At 44.3% G+C, this 26334-nt stretch overlaps 1 protein-coding gene across 8 annotated transcripts in view; it reads right to left on the bottom strand.

Annotated features, from left to right (window-relative positions):
* Positions 1-26334, bottom strand: part of RIN2 (Ras and Rab interactor 2) — a 284987-nt gene that overhangs the window by 156170 nt on the left and 102483 nt on the right. For 7 of the 8 annotated variants that reach the window (XR_010830861.1, XM_066995455.1, XM_066995460.1 and 4 more), the window contains exons 3-6: positions 18531-18607; positions 7706-7780; positions 2303-2387; positions 273-376 (exon numbers count right to left, since the gene is read on the bottom strand). Coding sequence is in view for 7 of the 8 variants with exons in the window: in XM_066995455.1 (XP_066851556.1) it covers positions 273-376; positions 2303-2387; positions 7706-7780; positions 18531-18607 (341 nt within the window). In the remaining variant the exon portion in view is untranslated. The remainder of the gene's footprint in view (positions 1-272; positions 377-2302; positions 2388-7705; positions 7781-18530; positions 18608-26334) is intronic. The other variant, XM_066995459.1, reaches the window with a different exon arrangement.

Here is a 26334-nt window from a genome sequence, read left to right as displayed (position 1 = left end):
CACAACACATCTTTCAATAGCTAGCAAGAGGATCTGTTAAATAACCGTCCTTTATTCCTTTGACCACCCACATATCTTGGGCAGCTTAAAACGTCCAAGCTGACATTTGCTATTCTGCCTTTCATTTCAAAAAATGCAAGAGGAACAGTACAGGACTCTATTAAAAAGAACAAAACCAGAGAACTTTGTGGTAAGGTTGCAAACCTGGCAACTGATTTCACAGTAGAGCCAAGGCATGCAATAACTGTTAGGAATTATTAAATGTCTCTTACCTGTCCTGCAAAAAGCCCACACACACCAATAATACAGAGAATGTTAAATACAGCAGAGCCCACGATGGTTCCAACACCTACATCTCCTTTTGTGATAAAAACACCTGAAAAACAAGTTCAAGGCAAGCTGTGTAAATTGGAAAGTACAGAGTTTTTCCTCTAAAATTGCCCCATTAATTAATAAAAAGGCATGCACCAGTTCTGTTACTTTTACTCATATTTAATAGGGCAACTTGCAGAGAAAGGTACTAGGGTGAATAAAGGTGGTAGAACTTGATGTGGGAATTCAGATGTATTGTCTAATGAAAATCAAATACCTTAGACATTTCTAAGTCACCAACCTCCTGGTCTTGCAAACCAATGTTATGGCAATACACATTATAAAAGACAGTAAGCTCCATGAGAGCATCTTACAGGACACAAATCTGCAAGAAACTATCTCCTGTAAGACACTCCCTTACCAGTGCTCTGTTCTTCCCCATATCCCCACCTCTACTGACTACAACAATAAGGGAAGTAGGAGCATGAGCTGGAACAGAATCAGAACTGTCTGGCCACTTATTATTTGCAAGCTGAAAATGATGCTGGTCAGAATAGGTTATGGGGCTATGTTACAAGCTCCTTTCAGAGCTCTTCTGTCATATTTGGTTAAAATTGGCCAAGGAGGTTAACGGTGAGGGAGATGAACCGACAGACACATGCACTGTGGTACTACACAACCTTTTTTTCCTTAGGAAGTCAGCCTAAAAATAACACTCCATCTCCTGCTAGTTGTCAGTCTGTTTAAATTCACCACTTGCTTTTAAGTTTCCAGCAGTATTTTTCTGGCCAGTGCAGTTTAGATTTTTTTTCTCCACTTTTCCCTTTTCTGAGAAATGTGTTACCCAGAAGTAGGCATACCTCAAGTGACATTCAGTATCTGGTGGATTACACCACAGCAAGACTGTTAGGGCTTCTCTAAGCTGCCTGAAGGAGTCTGATTTTATTTTCACCTTGCTAGTGTGCTGCCCTTAACTGTAATACAAGCCCAACTCCATAGGCTTCCATTTTAGCTTCCTAGGTTTTGAAGCTTTGATCATCTCTCTCTGCAGAGTATGCAGCTTGGTGTGAATTAATTTGTGCTCTGCCTCTGGTAGATGTGACTGAAATAGAAGGATCTTCTAGAGAAAGCGTCTAAGCTCAGAAGAGTTCAATCACTTCTCCTCAGTGATGGAGAGGCCACCTTAACCTCCCATCCATTGTTCTAATGATTACCTACCACTGGAGATGAGGGTGTATAATACTGCAAGAACACTTTCACCTTACGCCTGGTAGCATACATATAGAATCATTTTATAGCTGCTCTCTTGACTGAAGTCCCCTCATAGCTCAAGGCTGTTAAAGGAACACGCGAGTCTCCTCAAGCTACACACACCCAAGTACTGCTGAATCTCTTGATCACACTTCCCATAAGCAGAGTGCTGCAATGGTAGTGCGATGATCTCACCAACCTGTTGCTGTGAATAAGGGTCTCAAATTCTCTCTTCCTCCTGCTGTGGCTTTCCCTGAAGGAAGCGGTGTTAGACAACTAACTAGAGCAGAGGTGATGGCAGAGAATGTGCATCTCAGGACACTGAGAGTTTGCCTGGGGACCAACCCAGGAGGCTGAAGGCGCTAAGCTGTAGAGGTGGTGCAGCAGATAGCATAGGAAGGTGAATAGGAAAGCTGCACGTGCAGAGATCAGTGCTCTGCAGTTTGGCAGTGCTACAGCAAGGGAAGGCTAATAGATAGTTAAGGTGAGCTGCCTGCATTTCTGACCTTGGTTTGACTGGTCAAATTGAACTACTTCCAGCGTAGCTCTGTTGTGAAATAACAGTACATTTTTAAAGCCTCTACATCTAGTGAGGATTTCCCACAATTAATCCCATGAGTGTCCATGAGGAAAGGGGTCAGGCATTATGACAAACATTATAGGTGCTTAGCAATCCCATTTCAACTCTGAAAAACACTGAGGGAAAAGAGGAGGTTTCAAGAAGCAGTAGGTTAGTTACCTATGACAGATGTAAACAACTCAGGAGCAGAGCTGCCAGCTGCCATGAAAGTTGCCCCAGCCACATCTTCGCTAAGATGCAAGCGCTGCAGAAAAACACATCAGAGTCACTGATTACAACACTGACAGGTTGATGGAATTCAACTAGAAACATTACACTGTCTGCGAAGAGTGGGAAACTGCCAATTTACATTTAAAAGTTCAGCATGGGGGAGAAAGTCATCAAAGGCATATATACAAGTTGTGCTATACACAGTTTATCTCATCTACTTTGGCCTGTAATGGGCAGGGCTGGAGCTCAGGCTCAGTCCAACCCCTGACCTTCTTCCCTGAATACCATTTCAGCCTTGTGAGATTTAACCTCTCCTCACACCCCTTTCGCATGGGTCATCATCAAAGATACTTAACTCCTACAGCCTTCCACTAGATGTGCCCAGGGACTGTTCTTATTTAAAACAGTGGTTTCTGGAAGGAAAAGGACCCTCTACTCTGAAATTTTTGACATATGCTGTTTCCAAAGATTTACTTGGTTAATTGCTTCCTTTATGTTTTCTGCATTCCCACTGCTCCATCTGTACAAGCCACTGTTCAGCAAATGCGACAAAGCTGTTAAAGACCACATGACTTGCTGGCACCTTCCACAGTTTAATATGAGTAGCTAAAAAAAGCCACCCCCTGCGATACGGTCATAAACTGCTGAGTTGTTACTACACAAAGCTGGCTTACTCACATGCGTGCGAGTCAGCAGCTGCCATTTTACAAGCAAGGGCAAGAGAGCTGAAAGTGGTGGAAATGTTTCCCTAGCAGAACCGATGGTTTGAAACACCACAGCCAACCTGACAGGCCAGAGGAAGCCTTCCTCTCCCCTCTGCCTTTCCTGGCTATGCAGGGTTTCTCTGAAGGTCTTTCATTATTAAAGTATATTTACAGAGAGACAAGGCTGCTCCCAAACGTTGCAGAAATCCCCCATCTCAAATCTTACCTTGACTGAAGATCCCATCACAGATACTTTAAACTCGTAAGAAAACTTAACTCTGCCCACTGACCATACTCACATAATAAAGAATTTTGTGTATGCTTCAGGGATAAGGGAAAAGAAGAAGAACTGCCCTAATCAGGAATGCTTTTTAAACAAGAGACCACTGCATTGCTAGACTGTTATAAAAGCTTATGGAACCTGATAAAACATGGCTTTACGGAGGATGATTTTAGATAGATTATATTTTATATATATATATATAGATATATATAACTATTATAAAAGAAGCTCATAGCAACAGAAGTAGATCCCTACAGACTGAATTCTTCTGCAGGGTTCTCAACGGATGTACAGAAATGGTCACCCTACAATAGTCAGTCCACACCTAGATGGTACCTTTTGAAAAGAACACCAGTCAAAGAAACCATCAGTGTTTTCTGTGGGGATGGTTAAATTTAAAGCCATCATAAGTTCCTTTGAGGATAATTTATTGCAATACATATGATAATTAAGCTAATATAATAGACCAGAAAATACTGCCCACTGCGCAGAGTCAAAAACGTATTCTCTGGTATTTGTAGACTGCATTTGCAGTTGATGCTACGATGTTAGTTGTGTCATGTAAACACACTGACACATTGTAACACCAATAACAGAGAGTAACTGGACAAATATAAGTACAAATTGTTTTAGAAAACAAATGAAAGTCAGGGCTTTGGTTGCAAGTACATCTGAACTAAGACACAACATGAATGTCTATCATAACAAGTGTTCTTGAACAAATTCTAATCTCTATGCACATATTTGGGAGCATAAATGCCTAGTTGATTTAACTTAACAACCACTTTCCAAACTAGATGGAGCTAAGCCAGAAAAAGGGCATTTATTTCAAAAATAGTGCATCTAACCTGGAAGCAACTATAAAATAACTATTGGTGGATCTCCAAGGCCAAAAAAGTCCTCAGATAGGGTGGTCTGAATTCTTTTTCCGGAATATGACAGTATGTGGTAGTAGAATTACTGATGGTCAATCTTCAGATCAGCAGCAAGTCATTACTGTTTAGTTTGTTTGCATGCTATGCAGATTACCCGTACTGCAATACCCAGTATTGCTGTACAATCTGTGTTCCTGACAAGGGGCTCGCTCTCTTATGATTCTTTTTTGTGAGTTAACGACCAAGAGAATCCCCTTGAAAATTTCACGTCTCATCTCATCAGGCGATGCAGGAGGACTCTGGTGGTCTCCCTCGCAAAGAACCCCTGGATCCCTGAGTCAGCCCACTCACTGTACTGGGTCTTTTTGTGGGGGATTGTATACAGTAGCGTGAGCAATGGTGGTAGCATCTGCTGTCATCGGGCAGGGATGAAACCTTCCCATTCCTAGAAAAACAGGCAAGAGTGACTACTACCAAAGAACCACAGAGGCCTTTGCGAAGTGACCCAAGCATTTTCCCATACATTCTTGAGTGCTAGCATCAAGGACCAACCATGAAAAGCTGGATGTTTTGAAGGTGAGCCACTCCGGACTGAAAAAATGAAAAGTTGGTTGGAGCAGGAAACAAGAATGCTTATGTCTTTTGCTATCATATAATTGCAGAACTGCTCAATTATGCATAAAATACATAAATAACAAGACTTGAATGCCCCCAAGGGTTAGCTATAGGGTTAGTTTTCTTTTTTTTTTTTTCTGAGGGGAAAATGAAGTCGGAGCAATAGAAAAAATAAAAATCTGATACGCTTATATGACCTGTTTTGATAATCTCTAAAGACACAGTATCTTCTGAACAGTAACTTCTTAACAGAAGTATGCCAGATGTACTATTCTTTTGCTATGCTTTTTTTTTCTTTCACACACAATTAAATAAAACTTATTATCACCTTATTTTACTGGTGGTGTTGGGTAACACAGTGGTTCATAACTGTTAAAGCATATGAAGAGTTGTTCCATAACATTGCGACAATAACAAATGAAAGAACAACTGACATGTAAAGATATAGTCAACTGAAAGTAGCATTCTAGGACCAGGGGGTTGTAAATATTATGTTAAAGTCACATGGGGAGGGTGTTTGCTTTTTAGATATTATATGCCCATGCAAAACCAAACACTCTGAAAACCTGTTAGGAGAACAAATGGTGCTGTAAATTCTGCCACTTGCACCTTTATCACTGACCCGTGTTTAAGCCTACAGACCTTCTGGGGCAGGTAGAGAGATGTAGAAATCTTGCACCTAGAGAGGCTAATGATGGTAAAAGGAGAGGGACTCCTCCAGTCTCTGAACCTCTGGTTTATAACTAAGCTCGCCACCATCAAAGTTAGGAACTGTGAACACTGTATATGGTGTTTCCTATCACTATTTGTAAATGCAGCTGAGAAACAACGTTTCTATTGAGCACTGCAGGAAATAGAGGTATGGAGAAGTGACATAGCTCATCCTAGGCCACATGGAGAGTCAGTGGCGGAGTTATTACAGGAGCTAGCTCTCTCTAGACCCAGACCAGACCTCTGCCGTAAGCAAGGCCACATGATCAAAATGTATGTGTAGATGGGATTTAATGAATGCTCAGTAGGGAAAAAAAAATAATTTCCCACAATCTTCTGGCTCTACCTGTCTCTCTGCACAGCAGGCCTATAGATGGCACCCCAAAATGCAAGCCTGTCCTGGACACTACCTCCTCAGCTCAGGTTTCATCCATCTACAGTGGCCTGAACTGGCCTTCTGGACCCAAGTTTCCTGGTAGGGCTTCCTTGCTCTGGAGAAGGGAGGTTAAATAACTCAGCATGTCTGCATCTCCAGCAACTCAAATCCCCACTTTCACTTCCCTGTCTACTTTCCTGGTAACAGCAGGCTCCCTTCCCCTAAATCTCACAGACTGGCTGTGTTCAGATTCAGCCCTAGAGAGCTCAGGAACTTCTCAGGGCAGAACATCCTGCCACATGTTGTCATCCTTCAGTCACCTGAATATTTGTGCACCAAAGTAGTGGGAGTTCCTAGGGACTTATTTTTGATGAAGCAAACCAGGCAGTGTGGTAGGGTGCTGAACTACAAATATCAGGTTAGTTTAGAGTCAGATTCAATTAGAGCTGTCATCGCAAATGATTTCTCCGGTCATCTCCCATGCCCCCTCCCGATGCCCAGTTACAGCTGTGCTGAGCAACACTTACTAGTGGGCAGACCAGCAGGCATCTCCTCCAGATGATGGAGACGTCACACTGGCAAGAATGAACCACATTGTCTACACGCTGCAGAGATTTCTTTGCCTGAGACTGACATTGGGGAGGGCTTGCTTCATGTGTCACTTCAGGCACATGGTCTGTGTTTTTCCTGCCGCTGTCTGAGCTGATCCAGGCTAAAACACAGTCCCTGTCTCCTAAAATTTCTGCATGCCAGCCTTAGGAAAAGAAGGACAGAGCCCCTTGCAGTTGCTGGAAGTGCTGAAGATCTTCTTTACAGCTGACCTGAACCTAATGCTCTGCAGCATCCTGAACCTAAGCCAAGCCTTCATTTCTGTCCAAAGCCAAAGCAGTCAAGCCGAGCTCCGCAGCAAGTCAGCTCAAAGCAGGCCTGCCTTGGCTGGGCAGTGGGAGGGAGGTACAGCTCCCTAGTCCCACGGGCAGTGTGGGGCAGGACGCGGCTCTCAGGCCACCAGCTAGGAGCTCTGCACCTCTCCCTTCCCCTCCATTTTTGTGCATTCTTTTCTTTCCAAGTCTGATGCTTGGGAGGTTTCTAAGTTCTAAGTTAATGCTGTATGAAACTCAGAAACACCCCGTAGATCAGTATTTCCTTGCAAAAGTCAACAGATAAAATGTTATTATCCTCCAAGTCATGGGAGAACTGAGCACCATGCCCGAAGCCATAACTGAACTGAACTGCTGCTCCTTACATGGGCAACGCACACCTTCACAACCCTCTCCCAGCCCCTAATGGTTCGTCCTTACCTCCAGGGCACAGTTCCATCCACAGAGAGGGCAGAGCACAGGACAAGCTAGCAGGCTCTGCTGGGCTCACTGCCTGGAAACCTGCACTGCAGCCAGCATTGTCACAGGAGCCTGCAGGGTCAGGGTGAGGTGGAGTTTGGGAATTGCTGCTACAGAGAACATGTTTTTTCTATGTTATGCATTGTCTCAATTTTTCAAGAAGCAGTAAGATGCATACATAGGAATTGTTATTTAAGAGGAAGGAGACTGCTACTTTTATGAGGGAGTATCAACCAAGTTCACCCACCAGGAGACATGCAGCCCATCTCCTGCGAGCGAGACCTATGAAGCTGAGCCAACTGACACAGCCAGTGCAGAGCAACTAAACAAAAAGCATGGGGAACACTCTAAGACAACAGTAAATACACCATCATCACATGTTGGGGCTCTCAAGGAGAGCTGATGCTAAAACAGCACACAAGCTCAAGTACAAATTTCTAACACTTACTTCACAAATCTTTTCCAATGAAGGGACGAAGAAATCATCGCAGACAATTGCCAAAGCATAAAACATATACATGGCCTGCAAAAGAGAAAAGAAAATGTTGAGTTTGGAGACTGTCAAGCAAAGAAACTGAACTGCAGTGTCCCAACTTATCTTGGGCTTGTTTTGATATACATTTGTAAAAAAGATTCTCTTGTACGAAAACTTCATGGGGCCCTCTGGGATTTAACAGAAAGATCATTAAGTATTTATCTAAAAGTTCTACCAAGCCATCAGAAACTGCCAGCACTTTATCATAACGACATTAAAAAAATAAAATCTCTGGATATTGCTTAGTTGCCCTTAACTTTTCTCTCTGTTGTGTAGTGCAAAGCTTTTTTATGATTATATTCTGTGAAAATCTGGATTATTGAGGAGCAGCAGCTTTTGAAATGCTAGTGTTCTGAAAAAGAGGAAAGGAGCTTGTTTTCTGCACATCACCTGGGACAAACTAGCAGAGTTTTAAAGCCAAGTGTTCTGCACAACAGGGGAAGTGGGAAAGAGGAGAGGACAACTGTACCCTTGGACGACCTGTAAGACAGGCCAGCACTTGTCCCTTACAGCACTCCTTGGTGCGAGGCCTGAAGCATATCTATTTTATTTGGCATTCCCGTGAGGAACCAGAAACAATCTATCTGCACAAGCTGCCAAAAAAACTGTTGCAAGAGATGCTACCTCACCATCTTGGATCTCATTCCTAGCAGACTGTGGTATCAGCAAAGGTCTATTTATTGCTGCATGCATGTAAAAGCGCATGCGTGTGAGAGATCCTTAAATTGTGTGCATGTAAACAGAGAGGTGAGGCCCCGGACATAAGCCTGGAACAGACTGCGCAGCAGCAGCCAGATGTGTCTGGAACAAGGAGTACGAAGTGCTGTGCGTGGTGAGGCAGGAGAAATTGACACTTGAGCTCCTTCTTCATTCTCCTGCTGCAATCTCACCGCCCACTTCTGGTAGGGAAGCACCCCACTAGGAGCTGTGCCCTGTGCACACAGCCCTTCGTCGCAATTCATTTCTGATCTCGTTACAATTTTCCAGGAACAGGTTTAAATACCCACTCCCCACCAAAAAAAAAAATAAAATAATCAACTTGCTAGAACTTAATTATTTAATTATTACTCTACTGCAAAAAGTCAATAATTTCTATGAAAATCTCTGCCAAACAATCTTTTCAAGCTCAAAAATAATTCAAATATACTTGTTCAGGATTAGAGCTAGGAATTTCATCACAATGGATGATTTTGATGCCATTTTGAAGATTCAGTGCTAGACAGTTAATTAGGTAAAGGAAGCAAATGCCTCACAAACCTTGTGCATCACAGGAAGCATGATCAGAAGCAGCCTGTGAGAGTTAAGTGGCCAAGTCCCATTGAAATACAATGAATAGCAGGTGCCCAACTTCAGCCTGGATTTTTTAATCTGCTAATCATATTAATCTGCGTGGGCCATGCTGTCATTTTCCTTTCCCAAATGCACAACAATGCCTTTCAAGAACACTAATCTGTACACCATCATCCCTCTAAATTGAGTGCACTCTCTATATTTGATATATATCTGATAATCTACAGTCACAGAGTGCTGGGCATCATATGGTTGCTTGGGATTCCTGCAATCAGCTATGGTTGTGGTAGCCAAGTTCTCCTGAACAAAGACAGGTAGATAGAAAACAGACAGCCAAAACCAGACAGCATGCCCCCCCCCAGATCAGGTCATTTCATCATCTACCTCAATACATGGTGCACAGTCTTTTTCTCTGTGCTCCTACTATTTTTTCAGATAGTGAAAAACTCCCGCACACGACGTGGTATGCAGCAGGTAGCTTCAGCCTGGACAGACACCAGGTGCAAGGTGTCCATCAGTTTAAGTTCAGGCAAATGCTTCTGAGAGTTTTTAAATGAGTGCTCAAACGATGTGACAGGTGATTTTGCATCATCTCCAATGCAAACAATAACAGGAAAGCATACCCATGTCCCAGTAACCATACATGTGTCAAAAAAGCTACGTTTCATGGCATTCTAATGATTTTTAGAGTGTACAATCACAAGCCAAAAAGGTGACAATGGAATTTTCTTTTGTCCACTCCGTCTTATGCATTTGTAGGATCAGGTACAAGAGGAAAGGTAAAAAAGGGGGACTGAAATCAGGAAGGAGTGGAAAAATGAATGTGAAGAAACTACTGCCACACTTTCTCTAATCCTTTTGGAGGTGCTGGGGAACACCAAGCTGCCATGCCTGCTGAAAGCACTGACCAAAGCCTGCTAAGTCAGGAAGACTGCTGTGGGCGACTTCAGCAAGTTTTACACCAGGCTGATGGAACATATCAGGCTGAAACCATACTGACTTACATGCTTCAGCATTTATTTTTAATGACCTCATTGTTGTCACAATTCTGGTTCTGGCTGGGAGTCTTTCCTAATTTAACTGGCTTGAATGCAATACAGTATGAAGAGTCCAAATCTATGGAGTATCTTGTGAGAAAACAACTTGGTTCACAAGCTAAAATACTGGCAATTACCTTTGGTAAGTGAACACGTGATGACAATAAACACTACTTCCTTGAAAGTGTTTTTGTTTGTTTGTTTTTTAATAAACAAAAAGAAAGTTTAGAGTTTGGGCCAGCAGGAACACACCCAAAAAATTAAATTTTATTGCAAGTCAGACTCGTAAAGATATAGCTCAGACACCAGTCCAGGCTACTTAATGTGGAAAGAAGGAAGAGAGCCAGCATCAGGGCAGGCAACTCTGTTCCATATGTCAAATGTGGACAAATGCAAACAGCACGGCTTTAAGCTTTTGCAGCCAATTAGGTGGTTTGAGCTTCCACCCAAGTTCAGCTGTGGCTCTGTTACTGCGCCAACTGCTTGCTCCTCTGCTGGCCAGCCTCTCTCAGCTTCATGTGACTACGCAGCGCTCCCAGCTGGCGCATACAGGCACACCTGCACTCACCTGGGGTGCGGGGTGACGCCGAGCCACAGCTTCCCTGTGCCAGCCAGCACTGGTGGCACCTAGGAGCACTCACCTGGACTGTGTCTGCGATGACACTGGGTGACACAGGGAGGTGAGCACTGCAGTGCCAACTGTACATCAATGAACTCGTCTCTTTCCCCTACAAGCAAAGGGGCAAACCCCCACAGCTTCCCTAAATCCTAAACACAACTAGGGCTTCAGTGAGCCAGCTGGCTGTGAACCTGGCTGGGCAGAGCCAAAGGAAGAGCTCACATTGCAAAGAAGCTGGAAACAATGCGAATCCAAGGGGTCGCATTGCCTCAGCCTTCAACAAACACAAGCAAGCTTCGCATGGCTCAGGAAGGCAGCAGGGCAGCACTGCTGAAGTCAGCTCCACCTGCAAGCAGCTACTGGGGACAAAGGCAGGGCCTGAGGGAATGTGGATGGGCTGGGGCAGAGCTGAGGCGAGAGGTGTAATGGCAATGGAGCGAGGTGATGGGGAGGACAAGAAGCACGTCTCAGCCCAAGCACTGCTTGGTCGCATTCGGCTAAAGAGAAGACATTAAAATCTTTGAATAGGCAACCTTATTAACAGACACTTCTCCTCACCAAAAGGCCATTAAAAAAATGACGGAAATATAATGACCCTGTATTAAAAGATTATAAATTCCAGATTAAGTATTACATTAGGATTGGTTTTAAAATGATGCTTCAAATAAACAAGCATCAGAGAAGTAATTGCAATTTCTACATGAAAGTAGATTAAACATCTTACTCAAAAAACGTGTTCTGCTGCTCAGGACATAGGTGATTATTGCTCCTGTTTGTCCAGCATCCCTTTGAATTTCCTGCACCAGTCTCCATTAGAGCTTCCTTTACTGAGCGAAAGCCAGGAACATTCCACAGGAACGTCTAAGCGCTGCAGAGGGCAGCAGCTTCGCTCCGAGAGTAGGGGGGGATCAAAAGGAAACAATAAAATTTTGGTTGGTATGATATGTAATTATGCTGACCACCTCTTCAATCACAGCCAAATATATTTTAGGGCACTGTGGTACAGGAACACTGAGGGTTTAGAGGGTAATGAGGTAGCACTGAGGATTTAGAGGGTAATGAGGTAGCAATGAGGCAGTTCAGCAGATGTTTGGAGAACAATCTCCCAAGCCAGAGAAGCTGCTATGGACAGACTGAAGGTGCCTGCCAGAAGATTTACAGAATGGGAGCAAAAGCCTTGGGATGAGCAGTGGTGAAAGCACCTTCCTGACTCCTCCTGGCAGCTGAGCTGTGCCAAGGGACAGAGGATGAAGGACCTGTCCTGCCTCACAGCTGATCTCTTCCACTCCCATCCAAGCCCCGTATGACTGCAAGCTCTGTCAGCCACGTGCCAAGTCACCTTCCAGCTGAAGGACCGAACCACGCTAGCCTAATTACCCAACCCTCCCCAGGCAGCCAGTGCTAGCAGCCATTGCCCACCCCAACACAATTCCATCTCTGTTCCATCCAATGGGTGCTGAAAAGGCAAGGATAGACTTCCAGCCTGAAGCAGCATTAAATTGAAGAAAGATCTGTATATATTTTCCAGACACAGCACGTGATTGGAGGTACCAAACACAGGTCCCCTACCTACAAGGCTCAGATACGTACCTACGTTTCTACTTAAAAGTTTGTTCTGAACAGTTAAAGATGTCACAACTGAGAGATATTCATCCCTACATCTTTGTTTTGGGAAATCTGCTTTATATCACATTACTTCATGAAATAGCCAGGACAGCTTACACAGACTTGGCCTATATAAAGATCTATTCTGTGTTTTTTTTTGTTTTTGTTTTTTAGCAGCTTGTCTATCATAAAAATAGTATCTGTACATAATTCTTGTTCATATTTTTCCTATATTCTCATGATCAGGCTGAATTTAGGATCAATTTAGCTACAGTTCTAGAGATTATTCTAAAATGGAGTAATACTCATCCTCAGTAAAGGAATCAAGTTTGACAGAAAACGTCACAAGCAGAGCACCACTGTGTCGCTGTTCTTGTAGCTCAAACTTCAGGTCTTTTGTGTCCCCCAATACTAGTTGCTTGGATGAGTTGAGCTTTATTATTTTTTCCGTCAACGGGTTCTGTATTTCTCTGGGAAAGAATGTATAGGGCATGGTTCTCCTGAGAAGTTAACTAGAGTTAACTAGTGTTGTTTTTTTTTGTTGTTTTTTTTTTTTTTTTAATATGAAATTTGTTTGCCAATCTGACCTGCTTCACCTCCAAAATGACAACCTGTCATAAATAATGCACATGCCACCTTGCACCATAGTGCTTCACTGGAACCACTGCAACCAAGCACAGAGCTTTCCTTAATTCTGACTACATACAAAAACCACCTAGAAGTCCACTAATGAACAGAAATTAAAAAACAACAACAATAACAAAACAACACAACACAAAAACACAACCAAACAAGAAACCCACACAGTCCAAGCTCACTCGTAGCAGTGGGCTGTGGTACCACGATGTGATAAGCAGCAAGCTGTGTATAACTATCGCTTTGTATTGCATGTTATCAGTAAAATAAGTATGTTTAGGGCACCACAAAATCATCAGCAGGAGGAGACATCTCTGTGCCAGAGAAACACGACCTGGCCGGTCTCTGACTCAGCAACAAGGCAAGACAGGACAGGTACAGAGCGACCTGAATTTTCTGAGCTGCTCGCAGCCATTGGTGGAAGCCCTGTTTGTGCAGCCCGTTCCCAGAGCTGTTCCCCCGACAAACCTCTGCAGGTGCAGGCAGGAAGCATCCCCGCAGCCACTCATGCCTGGGCTCTGGCAGGAGCTCACCTGCTGCTGCACACCAACACACACACCCATGCAGGCACATGCAGACGGCTCGTGTTCTGGCACTGCAGAGCACTGGGAAAAGGGGAAGTCACACTGCACCATGCACAAGACTGCGATGAAATGGGGATCAGTGCGTTCTGGGACCAGTCTGCAGCTGGGAGGAAAGGTAGTGCCCATCCCCCTGGGCTCTTCCAGGGGAACCCGCAGCGACACCCAAACCCTCCTTCTGCTGCCAGCACTCACCTTACAAGTGCCTGGGTGATACCATCTCCCGCCCCTGGCTCTGGAGGTACTGGGTGCCTATCACTGAGTGTCCACACAGGCATCAGCATGAATCCACCAGAACAAATCAAAAAAGGTCAAATGCTATGAGAACATCTAGAAACCTGCATCCCTTTGGGGACAACGTTAAGATTTCAAAATGAAGCTCTCAAGTACTGGGACACTCCCAGATTGCAGGCTTTATGTTTAATCCTTTAGTAACGAACAGCAATGGACTCTAAAAAGCCAGACCCTGGTTCCCTCCCATTTGAACATCGCAAATGAGTGATTTAGTGGGGATTTTTTTGTTTGTGATAACATGCCCTCTTCTCAGAGAGGACATGACAATCATTAAATAGCAGTGAAGCAATCAGCTGATGAGCTCTGAAGAACTACCTAGGGGAAAATTAAACATTTTAGCTCCAAACCAGAAGTACATTTTCATTGGCCCACTTTCCTCTTGAAGTGTTTTACATTTCTACTGACTAAAACTATTGCTAAATTGCTCCTGCCCAGTTGCTCTTAGGTTTTTAAAGTGTTTAGTGAGTTACTATCATCTTTGTGAAGCATCAGATCATGTTAAGTAATTCTTCACAGCCTCACTGCAGGATGTGCTGAGGTGTAAGACTTTCTGTTTTCACTGTCATTAAACAACAGGGGGAAGATGCCTTGGGAATCCCCTGAAAGGCTATTTAATGCATCCCCCAAAATTCCCAGTTCATACAATTTGACCCCTGGTTCTCTGTTTTTTTGATAAACAAGTTTTACCTTGATGTCTTTTAGAAAGTAATATAAAAATGTTGGCAAAAGGGGATTGAGAGAAAGAGAACAAGGTTTTAGTAAAATAAATAAAAACAGTTTAACAAAGTCCCTTTGATTTTATAGCCCGGTCTCCTCAAACTTGCAGAGACAGTTAGCTCTGTCTGCATCTTTTCCTACAAAGTGCAGTTCTGTGCATGCTCTAATTTGATCAGACATTTGGTAACTGAATTGCTGGAGGGTAAAATCAGAATTAGAGATTGATTACCCCAATACAATGACAACCCCTTTCAATCAAGACTAAAGAGGCAGGTTGCTAAAAGTTGACAGTCGTCTTTTTTCAAAATATCAGTTCTCTCTTTGATGATAGGTTACAGATACTCCACAGTAAGAGGAGACAAAGCATTTGACATTGTTCTTTCTGCTTCTTATTGCATCCAACAGGCTGGACCAGGGCCAAAGACAGCAAAGTTTGTCCTGGGGATTCACAAGTTCACGGCTCACGGCAGAAAGACACCGGGAAAATTCTCAGCTGACGCCCGCGGTCACGAGCTGTATGCCTTCCAACAGCCTCAGCAGCTGAGGGCTTGCCTGGAGCCGCGTGGTCGCGGAGCATGCCCGACTGAATGCGGACTTGTCTGTGGTGGGGTTCTGGACAGGACAGCCCATGGGCAGTCCTGCTAGCTGGGCAGGGATCATCCATTCCACCCGCCGCATTATTCAGAGCCAATAAAGCTGCTGAGGGGAACCAGAGCGCACCGAGGGACTGAAGCATCTGCTTGCTAGAGGGGAAGTGACTGGACATGGTTCTGTTGGGACAACAGATGCTTACATCTAGTTCTTACTAAAAACAGATTTTTCCTTTTATTCTGAAGCAGGTAGTTCACCTTTGATTTTCAGTCCTCAAAAATCTGTTTTGTTATATGTTAAAGTATGTTCAGCTTGTTCAGAGCTGACAAAAAGGCCGTGGAAAAATAAACTATCTTGAGAGCAATTATGAAGCCGAAATCATAATTTGAAACAGACTGGAAAACAGCCCAATTCACAGTTCATGTACTCAACTGTATGAGAATACTGTGTGATTTCACTGCTACTAATACTGAAAAAATACAGTCCAGGTCTTGCCTCTTTTAAAAAGCCTGGAAAAACACATGTTGAGGAATAGATTCCACTGAGATTAAGATTGACTTTAGCAACCCTCATTTTTAATGGTCTCATTATAAACTTATTCCTGTAACTCGTTTTTTTTTTAATAATTTTTGTGTTGAAATCTAAGAAACACAAGTTTACAAGGCAACAGCATGCTACTATAATCATCATATTTTGCTTAGAGTGGCTACACAAGAGTCTGCTAGCTGTTTTTCATATACAAAGATGAATTTAACTATAAGCACTTAAGCCTTTTCTTAAAAACTCTCGTAACACTTTTCTGTATTACCCACAGTAGAGTTACAAGGGGACAAACTGTGTACCAGTATTTTCCAAGACCTCATGATGTGGTTTACACATTTGCCATACAGATTAAGAGCAGATAATACAGCTTCTTGCATTAACAACCAATCAAGAGTGACCTTTCCATGTCAAAACACAAAAACCGTGTGAGGCTACGAGCACTGCAAGAGAAACAAATAATCAGCATCCAGCATGCAAACAAACAAATAAAACCCATCGGCCAAGATGCACGTTACATCGTGTGTGAAGTACCACACAAGGCGCAGCGCAACATGCTGACTGTGACAGTAAAACTGACAAACGTTCTGAAATTAGGAAACAGCAGGCCAAGGCTGCCTGGGACACATGGACGTTTCTCCATGGCTGTTCACTGAGAACCACTTAATCCCAGGAGTACTGTTTCCCATGCCATTTAAACACAACCGCAAGCTCCGCACCAGGCCCTTGGAGAAGGGCACCAGTCTGGCAGTTGGCACCAGGAGGGCACAGAGCCCGCATAATGCGGAAGCCTGATCCCGGTGGCGCAGGGCTTTTCAAGCTGCCCATGCATGGTGGCCGTGGTGGTTTAGAAGCCGGTGGTCCTGCGGCTCACAGCTGAAGTGGGGCACGCACAGGGGTAGGGGAGGACCTGTGGAGTGGACCACAGACAGGCAGGTGAAACCCAACCTGTGGCCTTTACCCCACACCTACAGCGGGGCAGCTGAAGATCCACTGAAGATGTCTTTCTCTCCACTGAACACAGAGCAGCTCCGGGTGACTAGCTGCAGCAGGGCACAACTCTGAGAGATGGTTTATCTGGATTTTTTGGGAGTATTCTTGTGGGTGCTAAAAAATCCAGCTTAGGTCCAGGGTTTGCTTTCCAAAACATCCAAAAGCTAACTGTTCCCACAGAACCTTGAAAGCCTTTGGCTTGCCAAAGTCAATAGTGATGTTACTCAACAATTTATTGTAGCCGTTTAGCCGAAATAAGATCATAACAGAGCACTCACATTACATGATGCAATACAATCTAATTTATCTTTAAAGAGAAACCATGAATCACTGCACATAGTTAATGGTGACTGCTCATTTAAGTTGACTAAAAATTATAAGATAAGATATAAATATTCATTACAAGCAGGTATTTTCTTTGCTGCTTAAGAATGTCTTTTCCCCCTTGAGGAGTACCAAGCTGGCAGCTCTTCGTAAATTTAGGAGACATTAAAGAAAAGAATTGTCTTTATCTACCTAACAAAAGTTGAAAAAATGATCTGGAGGGAAAGTGCTTCCTTCTGTGAGATTACTGCAGCTGCCTGTATGGACTTGTAACAGTGTCTTGTGAACTAACACACCATGGTTACGTCCAAGTAAATTTATTTCCAGTACCTTGAATTTTGACCTTGCCCATACACCCCATTTAAAATGACTTACTTGGAGCAGAGATCACACAACTCCAAGCCTGAAACTGCACACCTTTTTGACTAGTAAGATTTTAAAAATAGCATTTATTAAAATCTTGCTGGCACATTTCTGAACTTTGAAGCCCAACATTTTCTAGAATTCCCAAATGAATCCAGGACCACTGTGCAGCTAGCAAATGTGAAGTTATGATCACTTCTTTGATATATTCAGGAAGAAAAAACTCACCTCAGCAACTTAACTACTTGGGGTAGTTCTGGAGGTTCAAACTACAGACTGACTAGAGTATTTTTCCAGCTATATTACAATATTACTCTAGCTCCACGTATACAGTTCTTCTACAGGCACCATCCCTGTCAGGAAAAATGAGAAGTTTTGCAGTGTCCTTCCAGGCCCATCAAACCATGCTGGCATCTCAGTCTCGCTCACTGAGATGACATCTACCTTGCTGCTGGGAGAATCCTTGGCCCTTTGGGTCTTAAACTGAAAAAAAACCTTTCTGGCTCTCAGATATTTTGAGAGAGTTTTTTTTTGGGTGGGGGGCCTGTTGTTTAACTTAGCATGTCTCTAAGCTCTGCATTTGGCCAAGTATAATAAAGACAAGTGAAAGGGTCAAAAATCAGCGAGACGACAGTGCAGTGGGGCACACTTGTTTGATGCCACCCTCTGGAGAGTGCCCGAGAAAGCCAGCAGCCAGGACTTGATAACATCACCAAGCTGTCCCACCATGTCCCATGTGCCAGAGAACGTTCTCCTTTGTCCCACCAACCTGGGAGCATCCCCTTGCACAGCAGTGGCTGGCAGAGGAGTTGGCAGCATGGGGTTGCACTGCTCCGCTGGCAACACTGCACAGCTGCCCAATAGCTTCGGCAAAGCCCTTTGCATGAGTTCATTCAGCTGACAGCACGCGTTCAGGGGCTGCAGTTGGTTGGCCTTTTAGGAGTTAGTGAAAAAACTAAGAAGAGAGCATTAAACACTATACTCAGATGAGTCACTAAAACTCACTCTCAACCATGACTGAGAACAGAAGGGGAATGTCTGTGTGCAAGAGCAGAAAACCCTGTGGGTAGGGAGCGGTATCAACTGTCAGCAAACATACCAAATCCAGTCCAAACTGATAGGAAAAGAAATGCAGTCACAAAACTTACACAAAGGACGTGCAGGATGACAGCTCCATGCCTCCTGTCCTCGTTTGTAAAGATGTCATTGGGGAATTCATGGAGAGCTGCAAAAAGGAAAAAAAAAAAAAAAAAAAGCCCAGATGCTTTATCAAGTACTCAAAACTGCCACAAGTACTGTTAAGAAACATAATGAAAAAAACACAGGAATCCTTCTGTGGGGCAAGGGCTCAGCAATCTCACAACAATCACGCCTATGGGCCCTTATGCACAGGCTCTTTGTTCTGTGTTAGCTTAGCATAACTTGTCCTCTGTCAGTTATATGCCTTGCTCCAAGTGTTTGTGTGTAATTTGCTTCTGTGGCAACTGCAACTGCATACCTAAAGACACCTTGCAGAGAGCAGATAAACCCCAAGAACACATCACCATGCTCTTTTGGAAAAGTTCAAGGGGAAACAGCTTATTCTAGCGCAAGTGCTAACAGGTCACTCTCAGAAAGCATTTCTAGCTTATGGCTTTGCACCTGAAAATGGATGGGTGAAAGCAGAGGGCAGGTACTAGAAATATTTCAAATAAACCTCATTTACTGACCAAAAAGTCTGTTGCTAACACACCATTGGCCTGTACCCACAGTGAGGCAAGACACAGCGCACCTCCAAGCACCAGGACTCTGCCTCTGGGTACTCGGCTGCCGCTTTTACCAGGATGACAACGCATACACACAGAGAGACACCATGAAATCATTAGCTAGGAAACAGGGACTGGGTCTCAGATCCCTCATGAAATAAGCGAAGGGAGCTGCAATTAGCACTGCGGGAAAGCAGCGCCTGTCTCATCTGAATGCATGCTGGCTTGATGCCTTCCCCTCTCATCTGCACACAGAAAATGCTTATTTTGAAGAGGCCACCAGCAGCTGCCGTGATTCGGTGTCGTGCTCTTGCAGAAGCTGTTTCCCCTGCGCATGTGATGGGGGGCATCGCGTGCGTGCCCCTTGGCATCCTGAGGTGCTGGGGTGGCCAGGGACAGGCAGCTGCTTCGCCCAAGCCGCAGCCCAAACACGACTGGGTCTCCAGGGGCTGCCGCGTGGTCTCCGCACGTTGGGGCTCCGTCCCCTCAGCCAGCCGTGTTCCTCCCTCCTTCCAGCTATTCTAGTTGATACAACGCAGGCACTGCTCCTTTTCACCTCGTGTGAAACCTCTCCTGCAGTTTAAGCCTGTAACTTGTTGCTCCAAACACTGCAAACTCAGAGGGCGGTTCATTTTGCTCCTCTACAGCCCTGCTTCCCATGCTGCAGGAGTTACGTCTTCCCTCTGGCTTCTCTGCTTGTGAATTCCCAGCACCAAGTTCTCCAACGTTATTGCGCAGCTAACATTTCCCAGTCCCTGGAAATACTTAATGCTCTCCACAAGGGCAGCAGCTTCCTTCAGGTGCTGCCCCCAACAGCAGACACATTAGTCTTCTGGGACCTTGCAACAACCCACCTTTCAGCTGTTCTGGCTGGTTTGCCTGCACAGCTATCTCTGATTGCCCTCGCTGAACGAATAACAATGTCAAGATGCTGGAATTTCCTCTACAGTAAGTGTTTTGATGATAACCTGCTGTATTAGATAATTAGCTAGGGTCTGAAAGGGGATGCAGCCCAAGACAGCAGTAGATAGACCATGCCATTTACAGAGGAAAAAATGTTTTACTTTACCTGCTTCTTAGCTCATTTGTGCATTTCAGATCAAAACGAATCATTTCTCTGCCTTCAAATTTCACTCTGCCTCCTCAGAGAGGTCTTCAACATGAACGAGACCTTTGATGTATGGCACCAGTGATGCACAGGTTTTGACAAAGGCATGTCAAATATTTTGAAAAACAGCGAGTGTGCAAAAGCCTTTGGAGTTTTAAGGAAGGCTTAGCATTACCATGATGCCCCATGAGCTGTAACACTACATACATGGATGGAGAAAGGCAGGCCAGAGACCTCCTGGAGACCACAGTTCATCAGAGCAACACATCTGAAACATTGGAAGCGATTTTTCTGTGAAGCTGCTGTTCTCTGTGCCACAACAACTGGCAAGAGCTCCCATTTTCTCGGCATACTCTCATCATGCCCGACCAGAGATGGTCAATTAGTTTGTGTAAGATTGCCAAGCCTCAGGTCCTGGCCTCAGCCTCACACCCCCACAAACAGAGCCATGGCAAGGCAACAGCTATTTTCCCCAGAAGTCCAAGGACAGTATTCAAGGATTCCCCTGGCACGGCCTCTACACATTCCCAATAGCAGTCATTTCCTTGCAGCAAACGAAAAGGCAAAGTCATTATTGTTCTGAATGAAGGATGAAAGTGTTTACTCTGCAGTAATGCTGTACGATTCAGGCATACTCCATGGTCTAATTAGCTTCAGAAACAGCATCTGTTAGTAGAAGTGAACCATGAAGAGACTTCATGCAGAAACATAATTATTTCAAATAACAATATGATAGAGCGAGAGAAAAAAACACCACTGTCTATATCAGATGCTGTTTCATTCAGGATAAGTGGATCCTGTTTCTGACCTCAAGAGTCTCACCATAAATTTAGGCTAAGTTTCTTGGAAAAAAGAGGTTTACCTTGCTTCTCTGTGACCATGTTATCAGCACCCAAGGTCTCTGCTTCAATACAACTATACTGCCAGACTGTGGCCTTACTAATTGATGTGATCTTCAGAGTTTCTTTATATACTTCTCACCACTAAGATAAGTTTAAGACTTTCAATTCTCAAAAAAATTTTTTTTTTGAAATCGTCTTCCTGTGACTATGATATATCCCCAGTGTTCTACAACACCTTGCAGTCATCAGCTGCCCTCAGGTGGCCAAGCTCACACAAAGGAAAAAAGAAGGCAGTCTACATGGTCAGAAGGTGATGTGCTAAAGGTGTCAACTCCAAGTCCTTCCATGTTTTGAAACTTCAAGGTGGCACACTTTGCAAACAAGCAGGATACGTTATAAAATGGAGGTATTCACTCACTGAGGATGCTGTGATGGGTAACAACGTAGGACAGGCCCAGAAGAAGATACTCCCTTGATTGCCTGTCAGCAATAATACCCACAGTAATCTAAATGTGAAATCCAGCTGCTGTAAACCCTGTCTTGAGCAATCAGCAAGGGTATGCACAGGTAGAAGAACTGAACTGTACACGCTCTGGTGCTTGTATTTCTCCCTAAGCATCCCCTCCCGCTCACTTCTACAAATGGGGTGCTAGGATAGGTGGCTGTCACACCTGTTTCCTAGTTTAGGCAGTTTTCTAAATGACAAGGGGAGAAGAAAGGGACATTCTGGAGATTGCAGGGAGAGGTGATGGAGGTAGAACTATGACCTCTTGGTTCCTCAAGCATTCATGCTTCTGCTCCCTTCCTCCTTACCGCAGAGAAAAATACCAGCTCCAAAGTAACAAGCTTACACCTAAAGGAGGTTTGCAGTTCACCTGGTAGTATCACCAGGATTAAATCCTGCACAGTCATAAAGCCTTGGAAACGACACAGCAACAAGCATCCAGGAAAGCTGATGGCCCGCTATGCCAATCCAGAAAATGGCTCAGCAATTTAGTTTGTTCAATGTATCTTCACTACGAGCAATATATTTTTGTTAGATTAGCAGTGTTCTTTCCAAAGTCAAGTAATTGATGTAACAGTCAAAAAGAACGTACAATACAGTTGGATAACCTTTTGCGAATACGGTGTTGCAAGTCACTTGAAGAAAAATTACTTTCATTTACTCAAATGCTTTATTACAGTTCTGGATGTTAATTAAATTATAAAACACTTAAAGACAGTCTGCCAACTAGGTTGCGCGAATGGCTTTTGGTAATAAACTGAAAAGCAAGTGTGAGGAGGATGTTGTGGCATTCCAAATGCTTCTTGGTAATTCCAGATCTGAATTGCTCAATAACGCTGAAATAATAGTTTTCTTCTAATGGTCAGTTCCACACATTCAGCCTTGAGTCAGAAAAATAAAGCTGCTTTTTTTTTCCTGGCTTTTACATCATTATCATTAATAAAGCTTCAGCAATTGGAATTTAATTAGCAATTCCATAAATGATTAAATGGAAAAATAACCCAGCTAACTCTCACAGCTCTGCTGTCTGTGAAGCAATAACTGAGCAAAAAGTAGTTACATCAATTTTATTACAAATGCAATAAGCAAGGATGCTACCCAGGCACTGAATCCGAGGAAAACGTTCTTGTTTGCATAAGCAGTCTTTTGACCGAAGACTCAGTTTACTACTTTTCCCTGTATCCTTAAAGCAGTGGTAAATGTAAGGGGTCCTAACTGACTGGTGGGAGCTACAGGTGAAGTACAGAGGGTGACTTCAACCTGCTGACAACGGAAGAGCATCCGAACACCCTCTAACCTGTAGCAAACGCCATCCCAGACGCAGGCAAGGCCACGAAAACACAGCAGTAGCACCAGGTGGGAGGGCTGAGCCCAGGGGGTCCCCAGGAGCCCGACTCAGAAATGCTGGACTAATGCCTGGCTCTGACTCGCCCCCCGTGCTGGGACACCCCCTCACCTTGCCTTGGTGCTGGTGATGTCCCACCACACAGCAGGACTCCTCGGCCAGGGCTTTAACTCTCTTCGGAAACAGAGCTAGTGCAGCCGGGATGCCCTTCAGCCTCCAGCCCCAGCACATGTACTGTGCCAGCCGCACACAAAGCTGTCAAAAACTTGCTCAGGATGTGATGTGCAACCTGAGGCAACTGTTCAGACAGGTACCAACACAAAGGCAAGAGTTTAAAAAACAAAGAAAAACCATGGAAGATGCAAGACAATGAAGTTAAAAGAGCAGGAAAGGAGTCACATTTCCTCTGCACAATATTATGATGTGAAAACCAAACGTTTTCATTATAGTTTTGTTTAAGAAACGTTCCTGATTGTTCACCAGACCTAAGACATTGCAAAAGAAACATGGGGAGGTACGCTTTTAGCCCTGTGCAGAACGGTTTGCTAACACACACACATATGCTTCCCTCTCTCTCCTGCAGCTGCCAAGGAAAATTTAGCATGGCAATTCTTAACAGACATGATGAAAACCCTATCCCTTCATTAAGAGTCTGTGCTTGTCCAAGGAGACTGAAGTGCACCTAAGGTAAAAGCATGCAGAAAAAAACAGTGTAAAAATAGAATAGGCTTGTAGCTATGGGAAGGAGATGGGGAATCCTAGCCATCCTTTCTGTGGACAGTAGAAAGATTTAATCTTCGCTCATGTTCAGGTTCCCACCCCCGTGCTGTAAAGAAATGCACCTCCTCATCTCAGAAAATCTCTTGTGACTGTCACTGCATTCTCTAAGACACCATCTGAACACAAATGTTTTTAGCGGCTTAGACTTGGACACATGCAATTATAAAATAATATATGTAAATTTGAAATCTGCTGCATTTTTATGAGATGCATCAGGTGCAGATGAGCACAGATAAGAGGAGAGCTCTGCGAAACACAGGAGCTCCTTTCTGAGAAGAAATAAAGGATGTTGCTGGTACACCACTCCAACAACAGCTGCCCTATTTAGTTAGTATAGAAGCTCATAGTTTGTTATTTTGTTTAACAGAGCACTCAGCTTTTGTACAGAAAATAGGGGCAGATTTTGCCAGGCTTATTTTGATTGCACCGGAAAAAAAGCAACTCTGTCAATGAACCTAAACTCAAAGAACTAAAAATTTCTGCCTAATTGATCCACTCTTGTCCTGCAGACTTTGCGGGTGTTTGTCCTGAAAACTGCAGAAGAGCAAAGTCTTTATACAAACTCTGCACCAACACCAACACCGCCTGCGTGGTATGATGCTAGCTGCCAGGACAGGGCCCTGGCCCTTACAGCAGCAGCACAGCACCCAGTACATGCCAATTCCTGCCTTCAAATGCCCACAACTCACCTTTGGTTTTTGGGTAACGAGAGGTACATTCTCAGAAAACACAGCTAACGAGTCCACAGCTCAACATGCCTTTTTTTGTTGTTAAGGTGCAGTTCAATCTTGCAGTGGCAACGTAGCATTCCTAGTACATACAAGGGTTATTAGAATTTGGCAGTAACCGGAACTAGGTGACTCCATCAGCAAGTTATGGATGAACTTTGTCAAGGAGCCCAAGTAATAGCGGTGCAGACTGGCACAGGTGTAATGAGCTTTGCTCCTCTGCATCGGGGATCCTGCTCTGTGGGACACCACAGCCCCCGAGCACAAGGCACTTCTGGACAGCACCCATGAGGACATGGCGATACATGCTTCCCATCCAGACTCAGAAGATTTTGTATCTGGGCTTGATAGAGGAAAAGTTAGTTTAGTCATAATATAATGAGTTGGAATAAATTCTTGTCTTTTTATTCTAAATCAGCCTGCAATTCATTAGAATTGGAATCCTGTTCAGCCTTGGCGCTAGATGACTTACAAAACGATCCACATTTCCACTCTGTTCAGAGGATTTGCTGGCGCAATACAAATTTGCCTCTGTCCGAGTCAAGCTCCTTCAAGGCAGCTCACATGCTGTGCCAGGGACATGCACAGAGAAGATGCTGCTGTATCCTTCTTCTGAATATCAGCAGGAAACGTTGCCCTTTCAAAACCCTTTTCCCTGCAACTCCTTTCCCTCTCCTACCTGATGTTTCCACCTCTGAAGTGTTTCAGTGCCGCTCCCAAGGCTATGGGAAGGTAACGTGGCTCCCAGAGAAAATCCTGGGTTTCCATTGAAGTGAAGGGGGGCTACTGAAGTAAACGCCTATCCCTCTGTAGCACAGGTTTCATGTAACAGTGAACCACTCCTGCTTTAGCGACAAGCAAGTTGCTAGCAGAACAACTCCGGGGACTGTTGAGATCAAGTAGACACCATGGGACAAGGCCATTCAAGCAGTATGTGAGAAGTACATGGAAGAGTAACCTCCTAGAGCTTTCAAGATTTGGAAAACATACGTACTGTTGTCACCTTTCCCTTCAATGGGAAATTAAAAAAAATAAATAAAAAAATAAAAATTAAACATTTATGATGGATGTTCAGGCAGCAATGAATTTAAGCACTCATCCACTTCCTTTGGTTACTGCGTGCAGATTTGCTTGCGCAGGATCAGAGGGCCTGCGCCTAACACAAAGGTTGCTGACAGCACACATACCAAACAAAAGCACTGTAAAATTTTTCCAGGCTGGCTCTCCAGCAGCCATCAGCAATTCACACCGAGCTGTAGCATCATGACAGGGAGCCTCGCTGCAAGCCAATGCAGGGAGCCCATCGCAGACCAGTGCTGACTAACAGTCAAGATCCTTTCTGCAGCACATGTGGGTGGGTGCTGGGTTGCCCTTGGAGCGAGGGGGAAAAAAGGACACAGTGTGGGTCGCCCTGCTCCCCAGAAAGCCCGTGCTGAAAAAGCAAAGCTGTGTAAAACAGCAAAAAGCTCCAGCGCAAGTACATGCAACAGCTTGGAGGTGTCCTGCAACTTGCGAATGCGCAGGACTGCCAACCGCCACCCCAAGCCCATGGGGTAGCACTGCTGGGGTGCTTGAGCCCCACGCCCAGCTCAGTGCCATCATCGCAGCACGACAGGAGACACCGTAGGGCAACTGCTTTCCCAAAATGTTTTCAGGTAAGTGCAGCTTCCTGACACTACCGGACCAAGAAAAACAAGCAATAACCCCACATGCTTAATGCAGGGACACACCTAACTTCTGACTTCAGTACAAGTGAGTGATGGGCTGAAGTGTTTTTCCTAAATTAAAGTCCTTCCCCAGTCTTGTGCAACGAACTTTATTCCCCTGGAGAAAGCAACAAGCCCAGCCTCGCAGTGCTAGGCCATGTCATAACTGACACTGAAGGATCCCAGCCCAAGC

Source organism: Anser cygnoides, chromosome 3 (assembly GCF_040182565.1).
Source record: "Anser cygnoides isolate HZ-2024a breed goose chromosome 3, Taihu_goose_T2T_genome, whole genome shotgun sequence".
NCBI lineage: Eukaryota > Metazoa > Chordata > Aves > Anseriformes > Anatidae > Anser > Anser cygnoides.
This window is presented reverse-complemented; position numbering and strand designations above follow the sequence as displayed.